Here is a 20,247-nt window from a genome sequence, read left to right on the forward strand (position 1 = left end):
ACGGATCGGGATGGCGAAGTTGAATACAAGGAATCTACCAATCAGGCTTTTATGCTAAATCATGATCAAGATGCATGAGTTGAGATCTTAGGTTCCCCCGTTATTAATCAGTGACAAATCCCGGGATGAGTGGGTTACTCCGTACTCGAGAAACGCCCTTCTAAAGCTCCTAAACGCGCAGTTGCGCTGCTAATATCGAATCTCTCATGGGAAAGTAATGTAGTTCTGCCTGGAAATCGAATACTCATAGTTGCGAGTGTCCTGAGCTGGCCGGAGCGGAGAGGTCCAATGCTCCGCGGCGCGCGCTCGCTGTTCGCAGAAGTTCGGCCATTTTCCAAATGTGGGGGGACCGCGATATTAAACTTGGAACTCCTCTCCATCCTTCATTCCTGCTGCCTTCCTAATTGCCAGCTCGACTGTTTCTCTCATATAAAGCCCCGTCTCGATTACATATCATCGCACTAAGCTCTGGTCAGCTTATCCTTCGTATTACTCCCCCTGCTAGTCTCCGGCCAAACACCGATACGTCCGGCGGTTTGGCGTGCCGTCCACTTCCCCCATTCTGTGAGAGTGCCGTCAAACTTTCGAACCAGCCAGTCAGTCTGACACAGCAACCACGTCGCTTTGCACGGGCTTAACACGCCTTGAATCATCCTTCAATGGCCTCTTCAGTCTCCCGTCACGATTCTATAAATTCCCAGAACATATCCGATCTGCCGCGCTCATCCTCAGCGACACCGAACTCCGCAGCCCCACCACCACTATCAGACCCATCTGCTCCTCCCTCGACCTCCTCGACCTCCAAGAACGTCGGAGCTTCACTCTTACGCGACTATGCCTTCCACATAGACCCTTCACAGACCTCGAATGAAGTTGATAGGAGGGTCATTTCTCAGGAACCGTTCAGAAGATCCGCTGCCGGTGCTGCCCCCTTGAGCTCCCCGCAACCACGAGAAGACCAAGCAACGCCCTTATCCACACCATCGAGTCCCTTCCTCCCCTTTCGCACTGCGCCCTCGATCGGCCGACATAATCGAAACGTTTTATCTTGCGACCTGATACCTCACCAGACAATCATGAAAGCCCTCGCCTCCCGACCCTCCATCTCTAGCAATCAGAGTTCCACTATGCCGCTGGCGGCGCCCTTCAATATCCAGAACCCAACCTCTTCCACTAGCCCACCGGAGGAATCGGAACGTCGTCCGCACACATCGGCTTCACAGAAACTTTCCGCAGCCCTTTCGAACCTACAGCTTGCATCGTACGCCGAACCCGCTTCTTCCACTGCTCGCCTTGTCATGCAGTCGCCATGTTTCTTCCATAAACGGTTTGATGATGCGGTGAACCTTCAAAAGGTGCTGGAAGAGATAACGGATGACGAATGGCTGTCACATTCTCGTCTGCTCCAGACAGCGACAGGAGTTCGCGAGGTCTCCAAGCAGCTCCAACGGCGGCCAATCAAGCGCGCTGTCAAGAATGTCATGATTGTCACGAAAGCACGCGACAACAGCCTGGTTCACCTGACTCGGGAACTATCCGAATGGCTCCTCTCGACTCCCCGGTACGGAAGTGATCTTGGCGTGAATGTTTATGTTGATGCTAAGCTTCGGCATTCGAAGCGATTCGATGCCCAGGGACTGGTCCAGAAGAACCCACGATATGAACATATGCTCCGCTACTGGACCCCTGATCTCTGCTGGACGTCTCCAGAGAAATTTGACCTCGTGCTCACCTTGGGTGGAGACGGTACCGTGCTTTTTACATCTTGGTTGTTCCAACGAATAGTGCCGCCAGTCCTTTGTTTCTCTTTAGGGAGTCTAGGCTTCCTTACAAATTTTGAGTTCGAAAACTATAAATCACATCTAAATGCAGTTATGGGCGATGTGGGCATGCGAGTTAATCTTCGGATGCGATTTACTTGCACGGTTTTCCGGAAAGACCGGAGTAAGGGAGCGGAAGCTGGTGCCGTGGAAGAAGGCGAGCAATTCGAGGTGCTTAACGAACTAGTCATCGACCGAGGGCCATCGCCATACGTCTCAAACCTGGAACTCTATGCAGATAACGACCTCCTCACGGTAGTCCAAGCGGATGGATGTATCTTCTCTACTCCAACTGGTATGTACTTCTGATGATTATAGTGCACATTAATGTCTAACTTGGCCCAGGATCTACCGCCTACTCACTGTCCGCCGGCGGCTCTCTCATCCACCCCTCTATTCCAGGCATCCTTCTTACACCGATCTGCCCCCACACTTTATCGTTCCGTCCGATGGTCCTCTCTGATTCTCTTTTACTCCGCATTGCCGTCCCGGCAGGTTCCCGGTCGACAGCGTACTGTTCGTTCGACGGCAAAGGCCGTGTCGAGCTCCGCCAGGGCGACTACGTCACCGTTGAGGCTAGTCAGTATCCCTTCCCCACCGTTGTATCCAACAACGGTGAATGGTTCCAGAGTATCCAACGAGCTCTACGATGGAACACACGCGGTGCCGTTCAAAAGAGCTGGCACAGCGGCGATGCTTCCTTGGACGCCGCCGATGATGAGAATGAGGAAGAGGAGTGGGACATCGACACCGATGCCGGATATAATGGAACCGATAGCGGTCTCGGGCCGAGCGAAGACGGCGACACCGGATCAAACAGTCCGATGAAGCGGCAGATGAGCCTTCTCAGCATGTAACGGCCATAGTTATATATTTCCTTTGTATTCTATATCTTTTTGCTGGCCATGGATATGGATCATCTTGGCTGGACGTATATATATTCCACTATTGGCGCTTTGGGATTGTGTTAGGACCTGCTGGTTTGCTAGCGAAGATAGACTTGAACTTATTACGAGCCAAATTTTCCATGGCATCTGCTCTATCCTTAGATCTGGTTGCAAGGTTCCTAGAGATCAGACCCTACGCAAACGAGGGTCACTGCTTAAAGCCGCAGGCTAACTATTTTTAGGGAGGCACTACCTCCTTCGAGCATATACTAAACGTGGGTTATCGAATTGGGTCTTCCTATCCTGAACCCCGAATAATCCTGCTATTCCCTAACACTAACCCCTTCCGCATTAAACGACGAGCCAACAACGTCCAATTCCTCTCCACCCTCAAACTCTTGGCCTATTGACATGATCGTCACCAGATAAATGATCAAACAAAGCCACAAGCCAGCCAAACATTCAATACCTAGGGAGCAAAGATTTGCGCACCAGAATACTAAAAATATCAGACAACCAGGCCAACCACGGATAAGCTCCGAATCAGAATCTCATGGATGCCTCATGGTCAATCAGTCACCTGTGAAGTGGAAGCAAACGGATGGCCCCGCTGGAGCCGGGAACCTTATAAGCCCCTCCTAGCTTTTCGAGCTCTCTGCTCTCTTCTCTTCTCTCTCTTTCTCCCCCAACACCTCTTCAAGCTCCTCATCTTCGACCCCTCAACTTCAAGCCCATCCTTCCGTTTCTCATCTCTCAAACTCCCACTCCACTACAAACCAAACCAAACCAGCCCACAATGCCCGACAACAAGGGATACTCCTACACCAGCTCCGACACCAACAGCCAAGTAAACAACCCACCCCCACTCCCCTCCCCCAAACAAGAACTACGTCTAACACAACTCCCAGGGCAATCACTACTGCTCCCGCGACTACGGTAACGGATCCAACTCCTATCACTACTCAAACAAGTTCGTCTCTCATCTCCCCTTCCCCCTCCAGTTCCAGTTCCACTTCTCTCTTCTCAACTTCAATTCTACCCCGGACCTACCCCGCTAACGTCGCTATGCACCCCAGTGACGGCTCCTACTACTACTCCAACCCCAATGGAAGTACCTACTACAACAATGGCACTGGAGGGTCTACCTATACTCCTCCTAGCGGCGGTAATGGCGGGAAGAAGTGAAGTGAACGGTGCATAGTACAGCACAGAAACGTTGGGATTTCTCTTGGGTGTTGGATGAAGGGGGGATGAGGAGGACCAAACGGTTGGGGCCTTTGTACTAGCACTATGGCTCAGGAAGAGGTCGGAGCTAGGAGACGCAATTTGGGCTGGTCCGAAGCATAGTTAAATACTCCAGCTAAACGATCTTTGCGTCACTCCATAGTTTCTTTAGGAAATGATTCTACTGACTTCTCTTGACCTGGTTTTGTTTCTCCGGATTTGCCTCGATTATTCTCAAGGCTTGCTATCGTACTGGTGCTACACTGCTCTTGCACCTGCACCTTACCCTTGACGTTACAGGCTTTGTCTGGATGGTCAATCGGGTTGCAGCCCTGGCGTATTCTAGCTACTAGGTGCTTCTAGTGGAAGTATTCTGCATGCAGATATTATGGTTCTTCCGGATGGAAAAGGTAGGTTCAAGTTTTGTGAAAGGGGGTTTGTTCTATGCAGATCAAGATAAGAATGCGCAGCTACCGTAGCTACTCAAACAGTCTATCTAAGGGGTATATATACTCCAACAGCCGAAGTTCAACCAAACCCTCGAAAAATGAGATATTTCCCACTTTAGTCATGAGTTGCAATCATGACATTAGCGTGGTGTAAATCGCTGGATTCAAGATTCCTCCTTTTTGGGCTTTTGCGATAACAAACTCTTGTCGGCCTTCAACCTATGCGACCGAAGGCATGCTTGGTGTATTGTTCTTCTGATCTTATCAGCTGTGGAAGAGCCTCGTGGCACGGTGCTTTCCCTTAACGGGATCGCATTGGTGCGTAGTGTTTGCATTGACTCTTCTTTCCATGGCGCCTCTTGCGCCTCGTCCCAGTAAATGTTTGCAAGAAGATCGGCACGTTCGGTGATTACCCCTGTGACTCCTGCCTTAATGCACCATTTCATCTGATCCGGAAGGTTGATGAGACCAACAAAGACATCACGGTTCTGCTGTTTTGCTTGTTGCACGAATTTCTCCCCCAATGGCGAGATAAGGGTCTCGGGTTCAAATCTAAAATGTAGATCGGGATATCTTTCCAGGAATGCGTTGGCAGAATCCAGGTCCTTGCAGTGCACTGCTATCCTGTAGCCTTCGAATGGACCACTAAATGTTGTATAGCTTTCCAGGCTAGGGAGAAACATGACTAGCAGCTCCTTCAGACGGTGCTGCTGTTCGGGGGCTCGGTTCATTGATCTGTTAAGCATGGAGACGACAATCTTAGGCTTACGAGCTGACTGTTGCGTGATACATTGTCAGCTTGCTCTGAAGAGAGATAACGTATATTTCCTGTACCTTGATGTCCAAGTATATCCTGGCCTCTTGGTTTTGATCCTCATCCTCCCTCTTGAACTTATCTATGTAATCAGACAATCTCAACAGATCTGGCTCACGGCTGTCGAAGGCTTTGCGCTTGCGCTCGGACACTTTCGCCAACGCCAGACGTTCAATGGGTTTGGATTGGAGATTTGTATCCTGCGATAGTTAGATCGAATCACGCAGATAAGCCGCGCTCAGGACCCATACATGAAACACGACAGGGACGCCTTTCTTGTCTATCCAGACTCGAGCGATATGGCCAGTGCAGTAGTGGCCTATCGGTTCGCCAGCCAGTGCATGTGACTGGCTGCAGATTATCTCAGGGTAGAGTAATTCTCTGCTTAGGTACCTTTCGGTCAGTGCCCGATAAAATTCCCCGCGGTTATTCATTGGCATGGCATGGCGTGAAGGGCCGTTACGGTCCGGGGATTCGCCGCCGCCTGAAGAGCTTCTATCTCTTGAAGACTGGCTGTCGTCTGGAGGCCTTCCACCGTTCGAGTTCCCACGGTCTGGGTTTCCACCATCTGAATTTCCACCATTTGAATCTCCACGACCTGAGTTTCCACCACTCGAGCCTCCACCACCTGAAGTTCCGCCCTCACCTGCACCTCCGCTGCCATCAGAGGGCCCTCCATCATCGGGGTGTCTTCTCGGCGGAGCAGGCGTTCTATCTCTGGGAGGCTTCTTCTTCTGGGATTCTTGATCTTTCTTGTCCCCATCAGAACCATCAGTTGGCGGATTATTTCGAAGGGAATCCTGAAGTGTGGCATCGAGCCCCTCGAACTTGCCGGTGAGGCTTCTCGGACGACTCCCGCTTTGCAACAGACGGGTGGCAGAGTCATCATCAGTTTTCTTAATCGGGTGCTTCGGGATGACGACTTTTCTTTTTGAGCTTTTGGCGGGCAGGTCGGGGCTATACAGATCATCATCCTGTGGGTTATCAACCTCCGTTGTGTCAACATCAAGGGTTTTCTGCGAGTCGTCACTCGCGCTTCTTCTTCTTCCGTTACTTGGGCTTCGTGGAGGAGGGTCTGTAGGCGGCGTAGGACGTGTACCTGGTCGAGGTGGCACGGGTTGCAGAGGGATATCGCCGGAATGAGGATTGGAGGGTCTTCTATTCCCTTGGAAGATTTGCTTGCATGTTTCGGCAGCGCTTCTCCATGCGCGTCCTACAGAATAACCAGGACGCTGCCTGCGGGTCGCCATGGTTATGGCACGAACTTTCGTATATCTCGATATTGGACGAAGGGAATATGAGGATGAATAAAGAGTATCGCTGTTCGTATAAAGTGTGAATAGATAGGTTATATTTCATAAAAACGAATGTACGAGTAGGTAAAGCCGGGAGTGTTGGGTTATTATCTGTCGAATACACAGCGAAGTCAATAGAGAGGTCTGATGGGCTGCGTTAGGAAAGTGCGTTGCTATACATACTGGGAAGGTGCTGCCCCGGCGATCGAGCATGACTATTCTGGTGGCACTCATGAGAAATATAGAACCTGAACTCGGATCTTGGTGGCTCAAAGGCTTGACAGACTTGGGAACCCGGTCACGATCCATGGAGAGCACGGGCTTGGGCAGCGTGTAATACCCCAACCCTCTTGGATCTGTCTTGTAGCGACGCTCTTTTCTGCACATCACAGATGAAGTAAATTTCGCCCAGGATCCAGCTGTAGATTCAAATTTGAGGCAATGGCTTCGATATCAGGAGCAGATGAGCTGCATAATCAGGGTACCTGTGTCAGACTGTGTGAAGACCACCTAGGTAACCCTCTGGAGCAACCTTTACCTGCACCTGTACCTGCAAGGTGCTTTCCTTTCCCGATGCGACAGTCTGGAACGGAGTATTTCTAACCCCGATACCCCTGTCGCACTGCATGATGCACATGCAGGCTGATCACCACCTCATGACCTTGTCTTGACCGCACTTTCGGTGAGGGGCAGAGAACACATAGTCACACATACAACTGCTGCCTCATCAGCCATTCCAGTACGTTGATGTCTACTGGAATAGTCGCTGTTGAAACATCTTACTAACACAAACTCCAAGAACTCCAAAATGGCATTGAACCCAGGTCAACTTTCCTCCCTCCCAGGCATCACCCGCTATGTCACAGGCCACAATTCCGCAAGCAAAGCAATCGTGAAGACCGAAAACCTCGCAGAATGGTCCTCGTTCGAAAACAACTCGATGGCGTTCACCGTCGCCTATACCACGCAGTTCCCCGCCGATCTTAACGACGACGCCGATCTGAAGAAACACGAGATGGTCATGCACTCCGGAAATCTGGGCTTGGTCAACCCTGGAGGCACCGTTTGCCGTTTCGTCGACTTCGCACCGAAGGGACCTCCGCTTATGCATCGGACCCAGAGCTTAGACTATGGTATCGTCCTGGAGGGAGAGATCGAGATGATTCTTGACTCTGAGGAGAAAAGACTTCTGAAGCGAGGCGATGTGGCAGTACAAAGGGCAACTATGCATGCGTGGCATAACCCCAGCGAGACGGAGTGGGCGCGAATGGTCTTTGTTCTGCAGGAGTGCAAACCTTTGGTCGTTGACGGCAAGGAACTGGGCGAGGATTTGACCAAGGCGACGACTTCTGATATCAAACCCAGTCATTAGTTGATACAGTAGCTTTATTCGTCGGGTTTACACATCGTGCTTGACTTCAACCTGTGTGATGAGAGGCCAGACACGGACGGTCTGATCCTGAGATGGTGTTGTTTGCAGAGAGCGTGTGCTTGAACAAATGTTTCGCTCGTTAGGTGAATCATAAAAAATTCTATTGAACTCTATACTCTATCACGCAATTTTGATGACCACCTTACCGAAATGTGATCCATTGGCAAGGAACTTGAAAGCCTCTGGAGCTTCCTTGAAGGAAAACACGCGATTCACCACAGGCTTGATTTGATGCTTCTCGTAAAAGGAGATCATCTCCTGGAATCGATCCCTGGGTCCGTTGATGAGGCCCTTCAGCGTCACATTGCGTCGAAGAGCCAGGAGGTTCACGTTTGTTCTGTCCTCAGGAGCATCAACTTTGCCGGAGAGGTATCCAATGCAGTCAATCAAGCCACCCCACGCAATGCAGTCGAAGCTTTTCTTTAGTGTCTGCGCGCCACCGGTTTCTAGAATGATGTCCGCTCCGTGTTGGTCTGTCAAGCGCATAACTTCCTCTTCCCAGTTCGGGTTGGTGCGGTAGTTGATGGTATAGTCGGCGCCGAGCTGCTTAGCCTGCTCCAGCTTGTCATCTGAGGAAGAGGTGATGATCACTAAGGTCCGCAATTAGCATCTAGAGGCAAAAGAATTATAAGTCAAGGACCATACCCTTTGAACCTGAGGCTTTCGCAATTTGCAAACCGGAGACGGACACCCCACCGGTTCCCTGGAGGAGGATATACTCTCCCTCACCACCGTTCTGACCCATAGGACGCATGCCATTGATCGCCATCCAAGCTGTCACTGCTGCAATCGGGAGAGTTGACGCCTCTTCGTCGGACATATGGCTGGGCGCCTGCACCAGGGCATACTCGGGAAAAGCTCGGTATGTCGCCAGCACACCGGGCTGGGGGAGACCCATGCCGGAGGCCATCATTTTCTCCTTCACTTGACCGGTCTGGTGATCAGACAAGAATGTCGAAAGCACGCGGTCGCCCACCTTCCAGCTTGTGACTCCTTCTCCCACCTCCGTCACAATCCCGCACATGTCCGAGCAAGGCACAAGCGACGCCTTGTCCTGGCTGACGGATTTGTGGTGGTTGTACTCTCCGCTGCAGACTACAATGAATCAGAGCCGCGTTGATGGTGTTGTTACACTCAAATTGCCTTCCTAAGCTTACCTTCATAGTCTCGGTAGTTGAGCGACACGGCACGAATTTCAACGAGGACTTCACCTTTGGCGGGGTCCGGCTTGGGAGCTTCGCCAAATTGAAGGCTGTCCAGGCCCTCGAGGCTGGTAGTCCATTGCTGAATTGAAGACATGACTCAACTGGGATTGACCGACGACGAGGTAGGGAATTAGTTCAAGGAGGGGAAGATGGCAGAGATAGGGAGGGAACGATAAGAGAGGATCCATGACCTCACTTTATACAGGAGCTCCCATTAATAATCCCGACAGCCGAGAGCTGGTTCTGCCCCACAAATGCTCCCAACTTGATCCTGAAGAATCTGTCCTTCGGAGACTTTGTATAGTACGCAGTAAACGACCCCGATGGATCATATCGAAGCACCTTGCGGTGTTAGGCCGTATCATGAGCGGCACAATATATCACAAATTTATCTTTTAAATGGCACACTATGAGAGGGAAACAATGCTCCTGCATAGCAGCAGCATACCTAATCTGCTTGGCTCGAAGAGGTCTTTTGCGGCCGTGTGATTGCTCCTAAACCGACAAAACTATCATCAATAGGTCTATACTTTTTCAAGGCCCTTAGGAGATTATACGCCAACCTGGTTTAATCCCGTGTTGAGTGTCCAAATAACAGAAAACCCAGATTTAATGTTCAACAGGCTCAGGGGAGAAAGTTAAACCATATGTAATGTTAACTGTTGAACTCATTGATGGGCTTTGTTGTGCTGCTGCCAGTGCCTAGACTAAGATAGCAACAACCACGTTCTCACTCTTACAACACAACCACATCCTCTTCCCAGTCATCTATCTTCCCTCAATCCAAATCTACTCCAACTTCTTACGTCTTCTTACATCTTCTCCATCTTTCCAGCCTACCTAGCCATCCCGAGACGTGTTTTAGTCGACTTGACTTGGTGGTCAGTCTACAGACAGCAAGAAGGCCTGGCGGCCGATTTTGCCGCTTTCCCCAAGTTCGCCAGTTTCCTCCATAACTCTGACCTGTTGTTTCTGTCCTGTTGCTGGGACTTGATACTCAGTCAGCACAAATCCCTGGGTCTTTCGTTTTGTACGGCCGCATTCGTCGAGAGACTTGCCAAGTTTGCCAGTTTCCTTCGAGTTCCTAACCTCAGACCAAAAGCCTTCTGCCCATTGCCGGGGTTACATACAGCCAAAGAGGCCTTCCTGTACGTGTCTACGGCTGACTTGGGATCTTGCCAGTTTATTTATTTCATACTGCTAACGTCTTTGCTGTCTAGGGTGCGCGGCGCGTACGGCGCGTTGACATGACCATGGCTAAGCGAAATACGTTGCTCTCAATTTTCAATCACGTTGTACTTCCTCCGGAGCTTCCTGGAATCGCCGATGAGCATACCGACGCTGTTGAGGGGGAATTAATCCGCCGCTTGATGGATGTGGTCAAAACCATGAAGGCCAAAACAGAAGATGAGCTATTTCCCACTTGGCAGATTATCGAAAACACCCTGGCAGCTTCATATCCAGTCAATGAAAACGGCATTTGTAACAAGTCGGCGCTTATCGGAGTCTTTAAGAGGCTGTCTTCAGATGTCGCTGTCATAGTCCGCATCCGAGAGCAAAATGCTGGTCTCCTCATTCGTAAAGCTTGGTAAGCCATATAATCTCACTTTGCTCTTATTTTCCCTATTATTCTCTACGAACAGACTGACACTCATACCGCGCTAGCAACGATGAAACGACCGTTATATTTGAGGCCTTTGAGCTATCCCCGTCGGCGGAGCAAGTGTTGGCAGCGAAAGGCGCGTTACAGTGGGACTTTCCTGGCACAGCGGTTGCTGTTTCGCGTACCGTCTTCAACAATCATGATTTTCAAGAGAATCTTGCCTCTTTTCTGGAAAAGGCCAGCATAGAGCCTCTAGACCAATTCGCTGTCAAGATTCGAAAAGCCGGGACACAGGTATCAGAGGACAGGAATACTGTGGATCCAGCTATCATAACACAATTCTTGATGACTCTTCTAGGGGCCAATGGTGAAAGGTTCTGTCCACGGGCTCTTCGCAAGCGCATTAAAGATGACGTTTGCTGGAACAAATCGAAATTGCCATGGCGTCGAAGTGCGTTCTGGCTTATCTTGCGAGTATGTGTCCAGCGCCTGCTGTATCTGCATCTCGATAGCGAGATGGGACGCATCCAGTACAAGGCTATGATGTGTCTCTTCCTGGCGAAGCTTCTGAAAGACTGCACGCACGAACTGAGCTCGGAACACTATCATCTGTTAAAGATCAAGCTGTGTCGCCGTCTGGCTAAGATCGAGACAGAACAAGGAGATTTGTGCGTCAACCGGCAAGCTGCAGAGTCATACGTTCACGTCCTCAAACAGATCGAGCCATTCTGCAACAGGGTGGTAGACGTTGCCACAACTGCTCTGAAGAAAGAATGGAGTACTTGGAAAAGGGAAAATCAGCGACGAGTTCGCAAGTTACCTTCTTGTGCCGAGCCCAACGACTTCAAATTGACCCTTCCAAATAGCATTACATATTTGAGGGAAATCATGAAACCCCTTCAAAATTGCCGTCGTCAAATGCAAGACTTGGACCCAAAAGTACTCACAGACATCACAGCCAGGAGCACCACTGAACAATTCGCTGCCCTGGTCAAGTCTTACTCGTTGCTCGCGGCTCAAGAAGCCCAAATCGAATCCAAAACCTTCCAGACTCCATTCCTACAAGATGAGCTCGAGAAGAAATGCGTTGACCTGGCGTCATCTATAACAGAATATATCAACGCAGTCGGTGATGCATATGATGGTAATCCTGAGCAGATGAGCCTCTTCATATTAAGCATCTTCGGAATGTGGGTTGCCATGGACAAATGTGTCACGGCGGCATACCCGTTGGTCTGCGACTACCATCCTTGGTTTGAGCCACAATCTTTTGACGTATTGTTACTCCCACGTTGGCGAAATCTGAAGCAGCTACAATCTATACAAGTGTATCTTCGTTCGCGCTGTGCAAAGGCCAAACAACCCAGAATGACAATTTTTGCGAATCCTGCGCCAGGTTGTTTCACTGAACAATTTTTTGATTCACCTCAGGCAGCCGGACTTCGAACTCTCCAGCTACTCATCGAGGGTTCTTCCTCAAATGCTAAAGAGCAAAAGATACAGGAACTGAAGCAAATCAATGATACCTTCGATGAACTGACTGACAAGCTCAAAATGACTTCCTGCACGCTACTTCGAAACCCCGATGGCACCCACGACATTCGTGGATGTCAACATTGTTTCCATATCAGGTGTCGGCGACGCCTGGAGATATACGTTCACGAAGACTTCCTTCCTCTGGGCCCCAACTATGTCATCCAAAAAAGGACTGTTATGTTTGAGCTACACATTCCAAAAGCTCTGGAGGCATATCGCGAGGCAACCTGGGCTATTGTTAACAAGCTATGCAATATTAGAGACTCTTCGACTCACCCCAAGCCAGAAGTGCTGCTCTGTCAGTACCCACAATTGAAAGCGTACAATAGCAAAATGAGCAAAGGATCGTTCTCTTTGGCATCACACACAAAGTCGTTCCTGGGAACTCATTACAGCTCGAGGAGACTTCCCGCAGTCTCATCCGACGTTGTTCTTCCCCATGGACTCAGGTATTCCTACTATGATTCTAAGAAGGAATTATGGCTTAGTGACTACCCAGAAATAGTGAGCTTTGCCCACCATTTCAGATTAAAGATTCCGAACGAATTCCCGTTTTCGGACCTGTACTCTTCGGCCGTGTTTAGCCCGGATGGAGAAGGGCCCTCTTCATACGAGGTGATTGCAAGCACTAATGATTGCCCGGCAGGGCTCACGGTACACGAATATACAGCACACCAGAGCCTCATGTTGGGGAGAGACGGAAGGTGGTTGTCTATTCTGGCCGAGTTAGGAACGTCCAATATAAATTTCAGCCTCCTAGACACCATGGTCCTTTTCAACCATCTCGCATTACAAGCGGGCCCTATGCTGGCAGATAACGATATGCGTGCTACTCATTGCATATTCAAAGATTTGGGCTTCTGTAGGAGATTGGCGGAGCAACTTGGTCGGCATGTGGAAGCGATCGCTACAAACTGGCGGGAGACGGTTTACATGGAGACACTGCTAACGCTGTCTATACGTCTACACATACTGGGTCATACAGGCACCTTGTTCAGCTCGAAACGGCTTATATTGAGGATTCGAGAGATTACACTGACCTGGATTGCCCTACTGAGAAAAGAGACTAGACACGCCGAGGACGTGATAAAGTCAGACAGGGCTGCACGTTACTGCTTCCTTTCCGCTCTACTATGTCGAAGAACTGTGTTCTTTGAGTTGGATGATCAAGCTAGCCTGGATCTAGAGAGCTTGGAATGCTTTATTGATGCATCCCTCGCGATGCAGGAAAGTCTGATCGTGGACCTGAGCAAGTTCTTGAAAATTACGCGCAACATGCTTGTGCGTGATATCAAGGAAGTTGCCAGGATGTCTTCTTTGCTGCGCGATGCCGTGGTAAAATACTCTGCGAGCGTCGGAAATGCCATAAACAGGGCCTGGCCAGAGGCAGGAAACAACCAAAGGCCCTTTGGAGATTGGAAGCTGTTGCCGACACCACACGACAACTGGGCCACCTCCACGACATACGCCTCCAATGGAAGACTTTCCCAAATTTTCTACCTACACATTCTCGAGGGCCATCTTGTGGTTGATGGTCAAACCATCGGGAAGCTTCCGGCAGACATCCGTGATTCGGACACCCTGAAAGAGCTTTTTGGTAACCAGCGACTGTTTGCCCTACCTTCGAATATTCCCGGTATGCTGTATGCGCTGGCCAACCATGCGGAAGGACATCAAATTCATCTTGGGTATCGAGAAAGGCAACTCATTATACAGGCCCGAACATATACTAGCACCTTGGAGCTTGTGCCGCGGAGCGTTTTTGGAGTTGCTCCAGACTTTGATCTCCCGTTCTCCTTGATATCTGATTGCATCCACTGGATTAATGTACAAACAGGCGTCATTGAGATCAGACAGAAACCGCGCATCTGGAGAAGAAGAGACAGTAATTGGGCGGTCGATATTCGGACACGGGAGGCTCGAAGAAAAGACAGTGTCCTGATTGATCCTTTCTCTCAATTCGCGCAGATGATCTCTCGCGTATTTCTCCATTTTGAACACGCTGCGCGACTTACAATTTGGCAAAATCATGGGAAGAATACCAATTTGTGGGTAGATTTGAAATTGCTGAATCTTACATTCCAGATTACAAACTCAGGGTATCTTAAGTGCATGCAGTTGGGTGCCTTAGTCGACCTCAATCAAGACCCTGGGGCATTCTACGGCCTCGAAAGTATGCTTGTGTTGCGGGGTTGCGATAATCGGTCTCAGCGCAGCATCATCGTCCCTCACGGGAATATGCGTACTGAGCGTCATCAAAATCATGTACGAGTTCGGATTGACCATGCGGGCCGCTATGCAAGATACAGAATCAATGAGCTACTTCAAAGGCTCGAATGTCCTGCTGATCCCGAACTGCTCTATACGAAGGCGTTGCTGCATGCGCTTACTTCTCACATGCTACCAGACCCGCTCACCGAGCGAACGGGCACGCAAGAAGCATTTGCCTGTTTGCAACTAGGGCAGTGTCAACCTTCAATTCCATTAACCAATAATTCTAGTTCCCTTCGTCCCCTAATGGTGCTCGGTAGCCTAACGCCGCGAAGGGAATACTACCCCAAGGACAGGAAATGCCAGCAGACAGTCTCTTGGAACCCTCACTTAACGTCCCACATTCAGCACGAGGGGTTTCAAGGCTTTGTTGATGCTATAATCGCCAAGTCTGAGCGGCTGGCCCAGTTCACTACACCATCGATGAATCCCGTCCAGAAGACCCCAGCAAACAGCATTTACCTCCGGGAGCGTGCACTATGGCGCCGATCCCACTTCGAGTCCGCTGATACTCTACCTCGACAGACGGAATCACCTGTAGACATACCTTATGTGTCCAGAGATGCTTGGTGTTTATCTAGGCCGACATCTAACGTGAACGAAATAGTGACGTTAATCCGCAAACAGCCGAGCAAGATTTGCACCACAAGGGACCTGATCGGCATGCTTGAAAATTGGAAGTCAATTGGTGGCTACAATGACACATTCAGCTTCTTTGATATCAAAGATTTTTTGACTGCTAACCTCTCGGAGCAATGGGGTGGCCTGATTAGAATGTGCCGTGATGCGAAAAAGGAAGACATCTATAAGCTCATGTTCCAGCTCGGCTTAGTATCCTTTGTGGACAGTGTTGATATGACTGCTATGCGGGTCATTGTATCTTTTTTCGTGTTTGACGAGCTAAGAATCATGGGGCTTTCTCGATACCCATCATTTGTGGGGTTCAAGGAAGACGAGGAACCCACCAAGGATACCCTCCTACCAATCATCAGAATGTCATACTTACCACCGAGGCCGGCAAAACTTCCCAAGAAGACCAGGAAGGTCGTACCGGATGAAAACACGAGATTTGGATACCACGGTGAGTGCGAGAAAGAGGGCATGGAATTGGCCGAGCTTTTGATCCAGCAGTGGCCATGCGAACAGCCGTCTATTGAGGGATTCGAGTCAATGCACTTGAACCTGGCCGAGGCTATAGAGGCCATACTACCGGAATGGCAGCGGTTGTTTCGGAATTCGCAGTTGCAACGACATCTTACAAAAGTCCAAACGGTCCTGAACCATCACTACGCGGCGGATCATGAAGAACCCACGGCTTCGATTCATAATGATTGCATTTCCAGGGAGGTAATGGGACACTCACAGGAAAGCAGTTTCTCATATCCACAGATTGGTGAAAGCTTGTTATGGAAGGCAGCAGTCAGTTCCACCAGACTACGTGCTCTTGCCGTTGACCATAACGGTTGTCGGAAGGCCGAGGAGCCAAAGGCGTTTAACGCTGCCTCTATTCTCTCTGAACACGCAACACCTGAGATTGTTGAACTGGGGAATATCGTTCAGAGACTGGAAATGTCCGAGTGTTCAGTCAAGACCAGATACGCCCAAGATCTGGAACAAAGTCTCGCGGCTCTCAAACAGACCAAGCGAGCGTCGAAAGCCAGCGGGCTTAGAGAGATTGCGAACTCAGATGGAAACATCAGAGCAGCCCGCGTAGACCTTGGTATCTATTACCGCTCCATTAGCGAGTCGCTCTCCGCCGACGACACGAGCTATAATTGGTTGGTGAAGGGCAACCTTTGGCCTCGTCTTACCCCTACAACACTATTGCAGCAGTTACGCTCGACCTCTCAGCACGAATTCGGGCCCGGAATGAGGGAGATGTTTTTGTCATACGCAGTAGCGATAACCAAGCTACAGAAGCTTTTGAGGATGAGCGAGGCCGCTGTGAGAGGGGGGGACAGCAGGCTCGCTGAGAAGTTTTCTGATCCTGGCCATGTTAATTGGAATCCAAGCGACTTTCCTGACTGGATCTTACTAGAAATAGATGCCAACATCCAGATACGCCCAGAACAGGTGACTGTGGCTTTGGAGATGATCTTTCCTACCTCTGGATCCAACTCCGTGCTCCAAATGAATATGGGGCAGGGAAAGACTTCTGTCATTATGCCAATGGTTGCCGCTGTGTTGGCAAACGGAGAGATGCTAAACAGACTTCTAGTCCCCCAGGCACTTCTCTCTCAGACTACACAGATCCTTCAGTCGCGTCTTGGCGGGCTACTTGGACGAGAGATCATCCACATCCCGTTTTCAAGGCGAACACGAACCATCCCCGGCCTTGTCAGAGAGTACCGAGCACTTCATGCTGATATGTTGCGCAACTCGGGGGTTGTACTCGGCGTACCGGAGCATATATTGTCCTTTAAGCTCAGTGGACTCCAGCGGATGGCGGATTCTAAAATGACCGAAGCCGTCCCAATGATTGAAACACAGGCTTGGTTGGACGAGGTGTGTAGAGATGTTCTGGACGAATGCGATTTCACGCTGGCCGTAAAAACACAATTGATCTACCCCGGAGGTGCACAACGCGCAGTCGATGGCCACCCTGACCGCTGGGAAGTTGCCATGATTATTCTTGGTCGCATTGCACACCATGTTCGTGGTCTAACCCAAGCTCGGCCCTATCAACAGAGTATTGACGTACATTATCGAAACTCGACGGGGTTTCCGGTTATGCATCTACTGAGGAAAGACGTGGAGGAAGCGCTGGTTTTCAAGGTTGCGGAAGATATCTGCAAAGGTCGAGCGCCGTTACTACCGCTTGACGATTGCAACGAGAAAGGCAAGCAGGCAATCAAGCTATTCATCACACAGGAAAAGGTCGAAAAGTCGATAACGAAACGCATTGCGAATCTCTTTCCGAATCAGCCCAAAGCACGCAACACTGTGTATCTACTGCGAGGAATTTTGGTGCACGGGATCTTGATCTTGTGTTTGAAGAAAAGATGGAACGTGCAGTACGGGCTCCACCATGGTCGAGATCCTATCGCTGTGCCATTTCACGCTAAAGGAGTTCCTTCTGAGCAGGCTGAATGGGGACATCCAGATGTGGCCATTCTTTTTACCTGCCTAGCATTCTACTACGAGGGACTCAGCCAACAGCAACTGAAACAAAGCCTAGAAGCGGTTTTGAAGTCTGACCATCCTGTTACTGAATACGATCGTTGGACCCATACATCCGCAACACTACCCGAAGCACTGCGTCATTGGAATGCGATATCGGTAGACGATGAAGGACTAGTTGGAGAGATCTGGCGACACCTTCGTTTCACACCGGCTGTTATCGATCATTTCCTAAACAAGTTTGTCTTTTCTATTCATGCGAAGCAGTTTTCGACAAAACTTCAAGCTTCAGGATGGGATGTGCTGCTTTATAACAGCTCGCCTTACCGTGCTGTCGAGAAGACATGGCTGCATCCTGGGGTCACCACTGGATTCAGCGGCACTAACGACAATAGGCGCCTGCTACCTCTCACTATTGAGCAGTGTGACCTCCCGGGGCTGTCTCACACAAACGCAGAAGTCTTGACATATCTTTTGCAGCCAAGAAACCGACGCTATCGTGTGGCCAGAGGCGCAAATGGGAGGCGGCTATCAGAAGCTGGCTTGCTAAATTATCTTCATAGTCAGAGGATCCGCATCCTCATTGATGCTGGCGCCTTTATCATGGAGATGGAAAATGTTACGGTGGCTAGAACATGGATTGAAGCCGACTGGAATGCTAAGGGGGCCGTTTATTTCGGTGAAGACAACAAACCTTGGATCATGTATCGAAACTTTAAGCGCGCTCCGCTGTTTTCAAGCCCGTACGCGGAAAATCTGAATGGGTGCGTGGTGTATCTTGACGAAGCCCATACTAGAGGGACGGATCTCAAGCTACCCGCAAATGCAGTCGGAGCATTGACACTTGGACTCGGACAGACTAAGGACCATACTGTGCAAGGTAAGCTTTCTTGAAAGTAGTGTGCCTCACTTTCCCCGCATACATTAACCTGTTTAGCGGCAATGAGATTACGCCAGCTAGGGACTACGCAATCGGTGACTTTCGTGGCTCCTCCTGAAGTCCATCAAAGCATCTTGGACGTCTGCAACAGAAGCTCCCAGGACCTAGACTCCTCTGATGTCGTGACCTGGTTACTCGATCAGACCTGTGCAGCCAACAGAGAGCTACAGCCACTATATTTCGCCCAGGGAAAAGACTTCTGTCAGCGCATGCAAGCTGCGGCGACTTATAAAAAATTTCTTTCCAATTCCGAACATAGGAAAGCATACCTGGATATCCTGCGACAGCCAGAACAGCAGACTCTAGAGCAGCTATACAAACCACTTTACGGTGAGGCAGCGAACCCTTCCCTTGCATCAGGCAAGGTAGCCCCTCTCGGTAGGGTAGCGGCCTTGATGCACACCCTCGCAGACCGGCGACGGGAGTCACAGACATCTGCTTCTCTTATCAGTTCAGCCCTCGAAGAAGTCGAGCAGGAGCGCGAGATCGCTTACGAAATTGAAGAGGAAAGAGAGGTTCAGCGCCCACGCCGCCTGAAGGCTCTTAGGTTTCCCGGGCTACAGCAATCTATACTCGACTTTGCTCAGGGAAACCTACTTGGCTCCTCCGATATTAAATCGGCGTCGGATATGCTTGAGCGTACGCAGCTTGGCGAGGAATACAATATCGATGGGTCTTCACTTGTGGGCCATCTCTACCTGTCTGCGGAGTTTGAACGAACGATCAAGCTTAAGAAGTCGGGAGAAAGAAACGACACATACACGGTAAGTTCTAGTTCCTGTCTGTCATAGCTATGCTCATTTTCTCCATCTATAAGCGTCCCGTGAATTGGTTTCTGTACAACACGGTTACAGAAACCGCCCTTGTGATCATTCCAGAAGAAGCCGAAAAGCTCATACCGAAAATGCGCGCTGGTCCGCCAAATACTTACTTGATAATGTACGCGGCTCCTTGGACTAAATCAATGCTCCATTTCAATACCATGCGCTACTACTCCCTGCCTACTCTGCCAAAGGAGTGGACACCCCCTTCCTGGCTACCCTTCGAGCTTGGGGTCCTTGGGGGACGACTGTACTTTGAGTTCTCAGAGTATGAAGACATTCTCCGCCGCCTGTATTCAATCTCTGGAGATCCAGACGAAGAAATCGAATCGTCGAGCATCTGGGCTATCGCCAAGAGCCGCCTGAGCTTCCTTCAGGAATGGCTTGCTCTCCGCCGCCAAGGACAAGACATCTCGGATACTCCGATGGGATACATATGCCAGGACCGAGCGTTGCACAGCGACCATCCATTTTTCTCGTCGAATAGCGAGAAGGAGAGTGGGGAGAACGCACCAGGTCTTGAGTCCCTCCAATTCAAGGCGCCGAGCAACGAGGAGGATTACTACTCCAGTGACGCTGGAGCGGGAGCGGATGATGAGGATGATGTTGATGAGACCTATGGGGATTCAATGGACGTTGATTCAGTAAGTGAAGGAGACAGTGTGTCTGAAGGAGAGATTGATGAAATGCTCGAGTGAGAGGGGCTTGTTGAGAAGCCATGATGTACGAGTAAACTATGTTATTTCTGCGTCCTATCAGCAGGTTCTCATGATATGAAGTAGTGAAGTTACGTGACATAATGGAATAAAAAAAAGAATTGTATGAGTACT

The 20,247-nt window shown here is 50.0% G+C and overlaps 6 protein-coding genes across 6 annotated transcripts; 4 read left to right on the top strand and 2 right to left on the bottom strand.

The window, feature by feature from the left end:
* Positions 1-520: 520 nt before the first annotated feature.
* On the top strand, positions 521-2,822 carry BJY04DRAFT_16554 (putative NAD+ kinase Utr1). Its single transcript, XM_073709126.1, has 2 exons — positions 521-2,115; positions 2,166-2,822. The coding sequence occupies exons 1-2, from the start codon at positions 660-662 to the stop codon at positions 2,675-2,677; spliced, it is 1,968 nt and encodes a 655-aa protein (XP_073574070.1). The 5' UTR covers positions 521-659; the 3' UTR covers positions 2,678-2,822.
* Positions 2,823-3,340: 518 nt separating this feature from the next.
* On the top strand, positions 3,341-3,796 carry BJY04DRAFT_183241 (uncharacterized protein). The gene is made up of 2 exons (XM_073710431.1): positions 3,341-3,554; positions 3,616-3,796. Exons 1-2 carry the CDS (start codon positions 3,504-3,506, stop codon positions 3,763-3,765), a joined length of 201 nt encoding a protein of 66 aa, XP_073574071.1. The 5' UTR covers positions 3,341-3,503; the 3' UTR covers positions 3,766-3,796.
* A 628-nt stretch (positions 3,797-4,424) lies between these two features.
* On the bottom strand, positions 4,425-7,028 carry BJY04DRAFT_183244 (uncharacterized protein). The gene is made up of 4 exons (XM_073710432.1): positions 6,673-7,028; positions 5,446-6,600; positions 5,215-5,394; positions 4,425-5,156 (listed from the first exon to the last, which is right to left on the bottom strand). The coding sequence occupies exons 2-4, from the start codon at positions 6,442-6,444 to the stop codon at positions 4,545-4,547; spliced, it is 1,791 nt and encodes a 596-aa protein (XP_073574072.1). The 5' UTR covers positions 6,445-6,600; positions 6,673-7,028; the 3' UTR covers positions 4,425-4,544.
* A 56-nt stretch (positions 7,029-7,084) lies between these two features.
* On the top strand, positions 7,085-8,072 carry BJY04DRAFT_183246 (cupin domain-containing protein). The gene has a single exon (XM_073710433.1). It carries the CDS (start codon positions 7,298-7,300, stop codon positions 7,859-7,861), a length of 564 nt encoding a protein of 187 aa, XP_073574073.1. The 5' UTR covers positions 7,085-7,297; the 3' UTR covers positions 7,862-8,072.
* BJY04DRAFT_226031 (zinc-dependent alcohol dehydrogenase family protein) lies at positions 7,950-9,220 on the bottom strand (the record flags this gene model as incomplete). Its single annotated transcript, XM_073718320.1, has 3 exons — positions 7,950-8,511; positions 8,567-9,016; positions 9,079-9,220. 3 exons carry the CDS (start codon positions 9,218-9,220, stop codon positions 8,042-8,044), a joined length of 1,062 nt encoding a protein of 353 aa, XP_073574074.1. The 3' UTR covers positions 7,950-8,041.
* A 1,159-nt stretch (positions 9,221-10,379) lies between these two features.
* On the top strand, positions 10,380-20,115 carry BJY04DRAFT_215688 (uncharacterized protein; the record flags this gene model as incomplete). Its single annotated transcript, XM_073715534.1, has 4 exons — positions 10,380-10,714; positions 10,792-18,536; positions 18,594-19,360; positions 19,414-20,115. The coding sequence occupies 4 exons, from the start codon at positions 10,380-10,382 to the stop codon at positions 20,113-20,115; spliced, it is 9,549 nt and encodes a 3,182-aa protein (XP_073574075.1).
* Positions 20,116-20,247: the final 132 nt, after the last annotated feature.

This window comes from Aspergillus karnatakaensis (assembly GCF_047715665.1).
Source record: "Aspergillus karnatakaensis strain CBS 102800 unplaced genomic scaffold BJY04scaffold_11, whole genome shotgun sequence".
NCBI classification, from domain to species: domain Eukaryota; kingdom Fungi; phylum Ascomycota; class Eurotiomycetes; order Eurotiales; family Aspergillaceae; genus Aspergillus; species Aspergillus karnatakaensis.

What these genes read in the sequence shown, in the direction of transcription:
- BJY04DRAFT_16554 (XM_073709126.1), top strand. Translation starts at nt 660, where the DNA reads ATGGCCTCTTCAGTCTCCCGTCACGATTCTATAAATTCCCAGAACATA. An exon ending in TATCTTCTCTACTCCAACTG is followed by an intron (nt 2,116 to 2,165) that starts GTATGTACTTCT and finishes AACTTGGCCCAG; the next exon opens with GATCTACCGCCTACTCACTG.
- BJY04DRAFT_183241 (XM_073710431.1), top strand. Translation starts at nt 3,504, where the DNA reads ATGCCCGACAACAAGGGATACTCCTACACCAGCTCCGACACCAACAGC. An exon ending in GCTCCGACACCAACAGCCAA is followed by an intron (nt 3,555 to 3,615) that starts GTAAACAACCCA and finishes CACAACTCCCAG; the next exon opens with GGCAATCACTACTGCTCCCG.
- BJY04DRAFT_183244 (XM_073710432.1), bottom strand. Translation starts at nt 6,444, where the DNA reads ATGGCGACCCGCAGGCAGCGTCCTGGTTATTCTGTAGGACGCGCATGG. An exon ending in GCGTCCCTGTCGTGTTTCAT is followed by an intron (nt 5,395 to 5,445) that starts GTATGGGTCCTG and finishes TAACTATCGCAG; the next exon opens with GATACAAATCTCCAATCCAA. An exon ending in GGATATACTTGGACATCAAG is followed by an intron (nt 5,157 to 5,214) that starts GTACAGGAAATA and finishes ATCACGCAACAG; the next exon opens with TCAGCTCGTAAGCCTAAGAT.
- BJY04DRAFT_183246 (XM_073710433.1), top strand. Translation starts at nt 7,298, where the DNA reads ATGGCATTGAACCCAGGTCAACTTTCCTCCCTCCCAGGCATCACCCGC.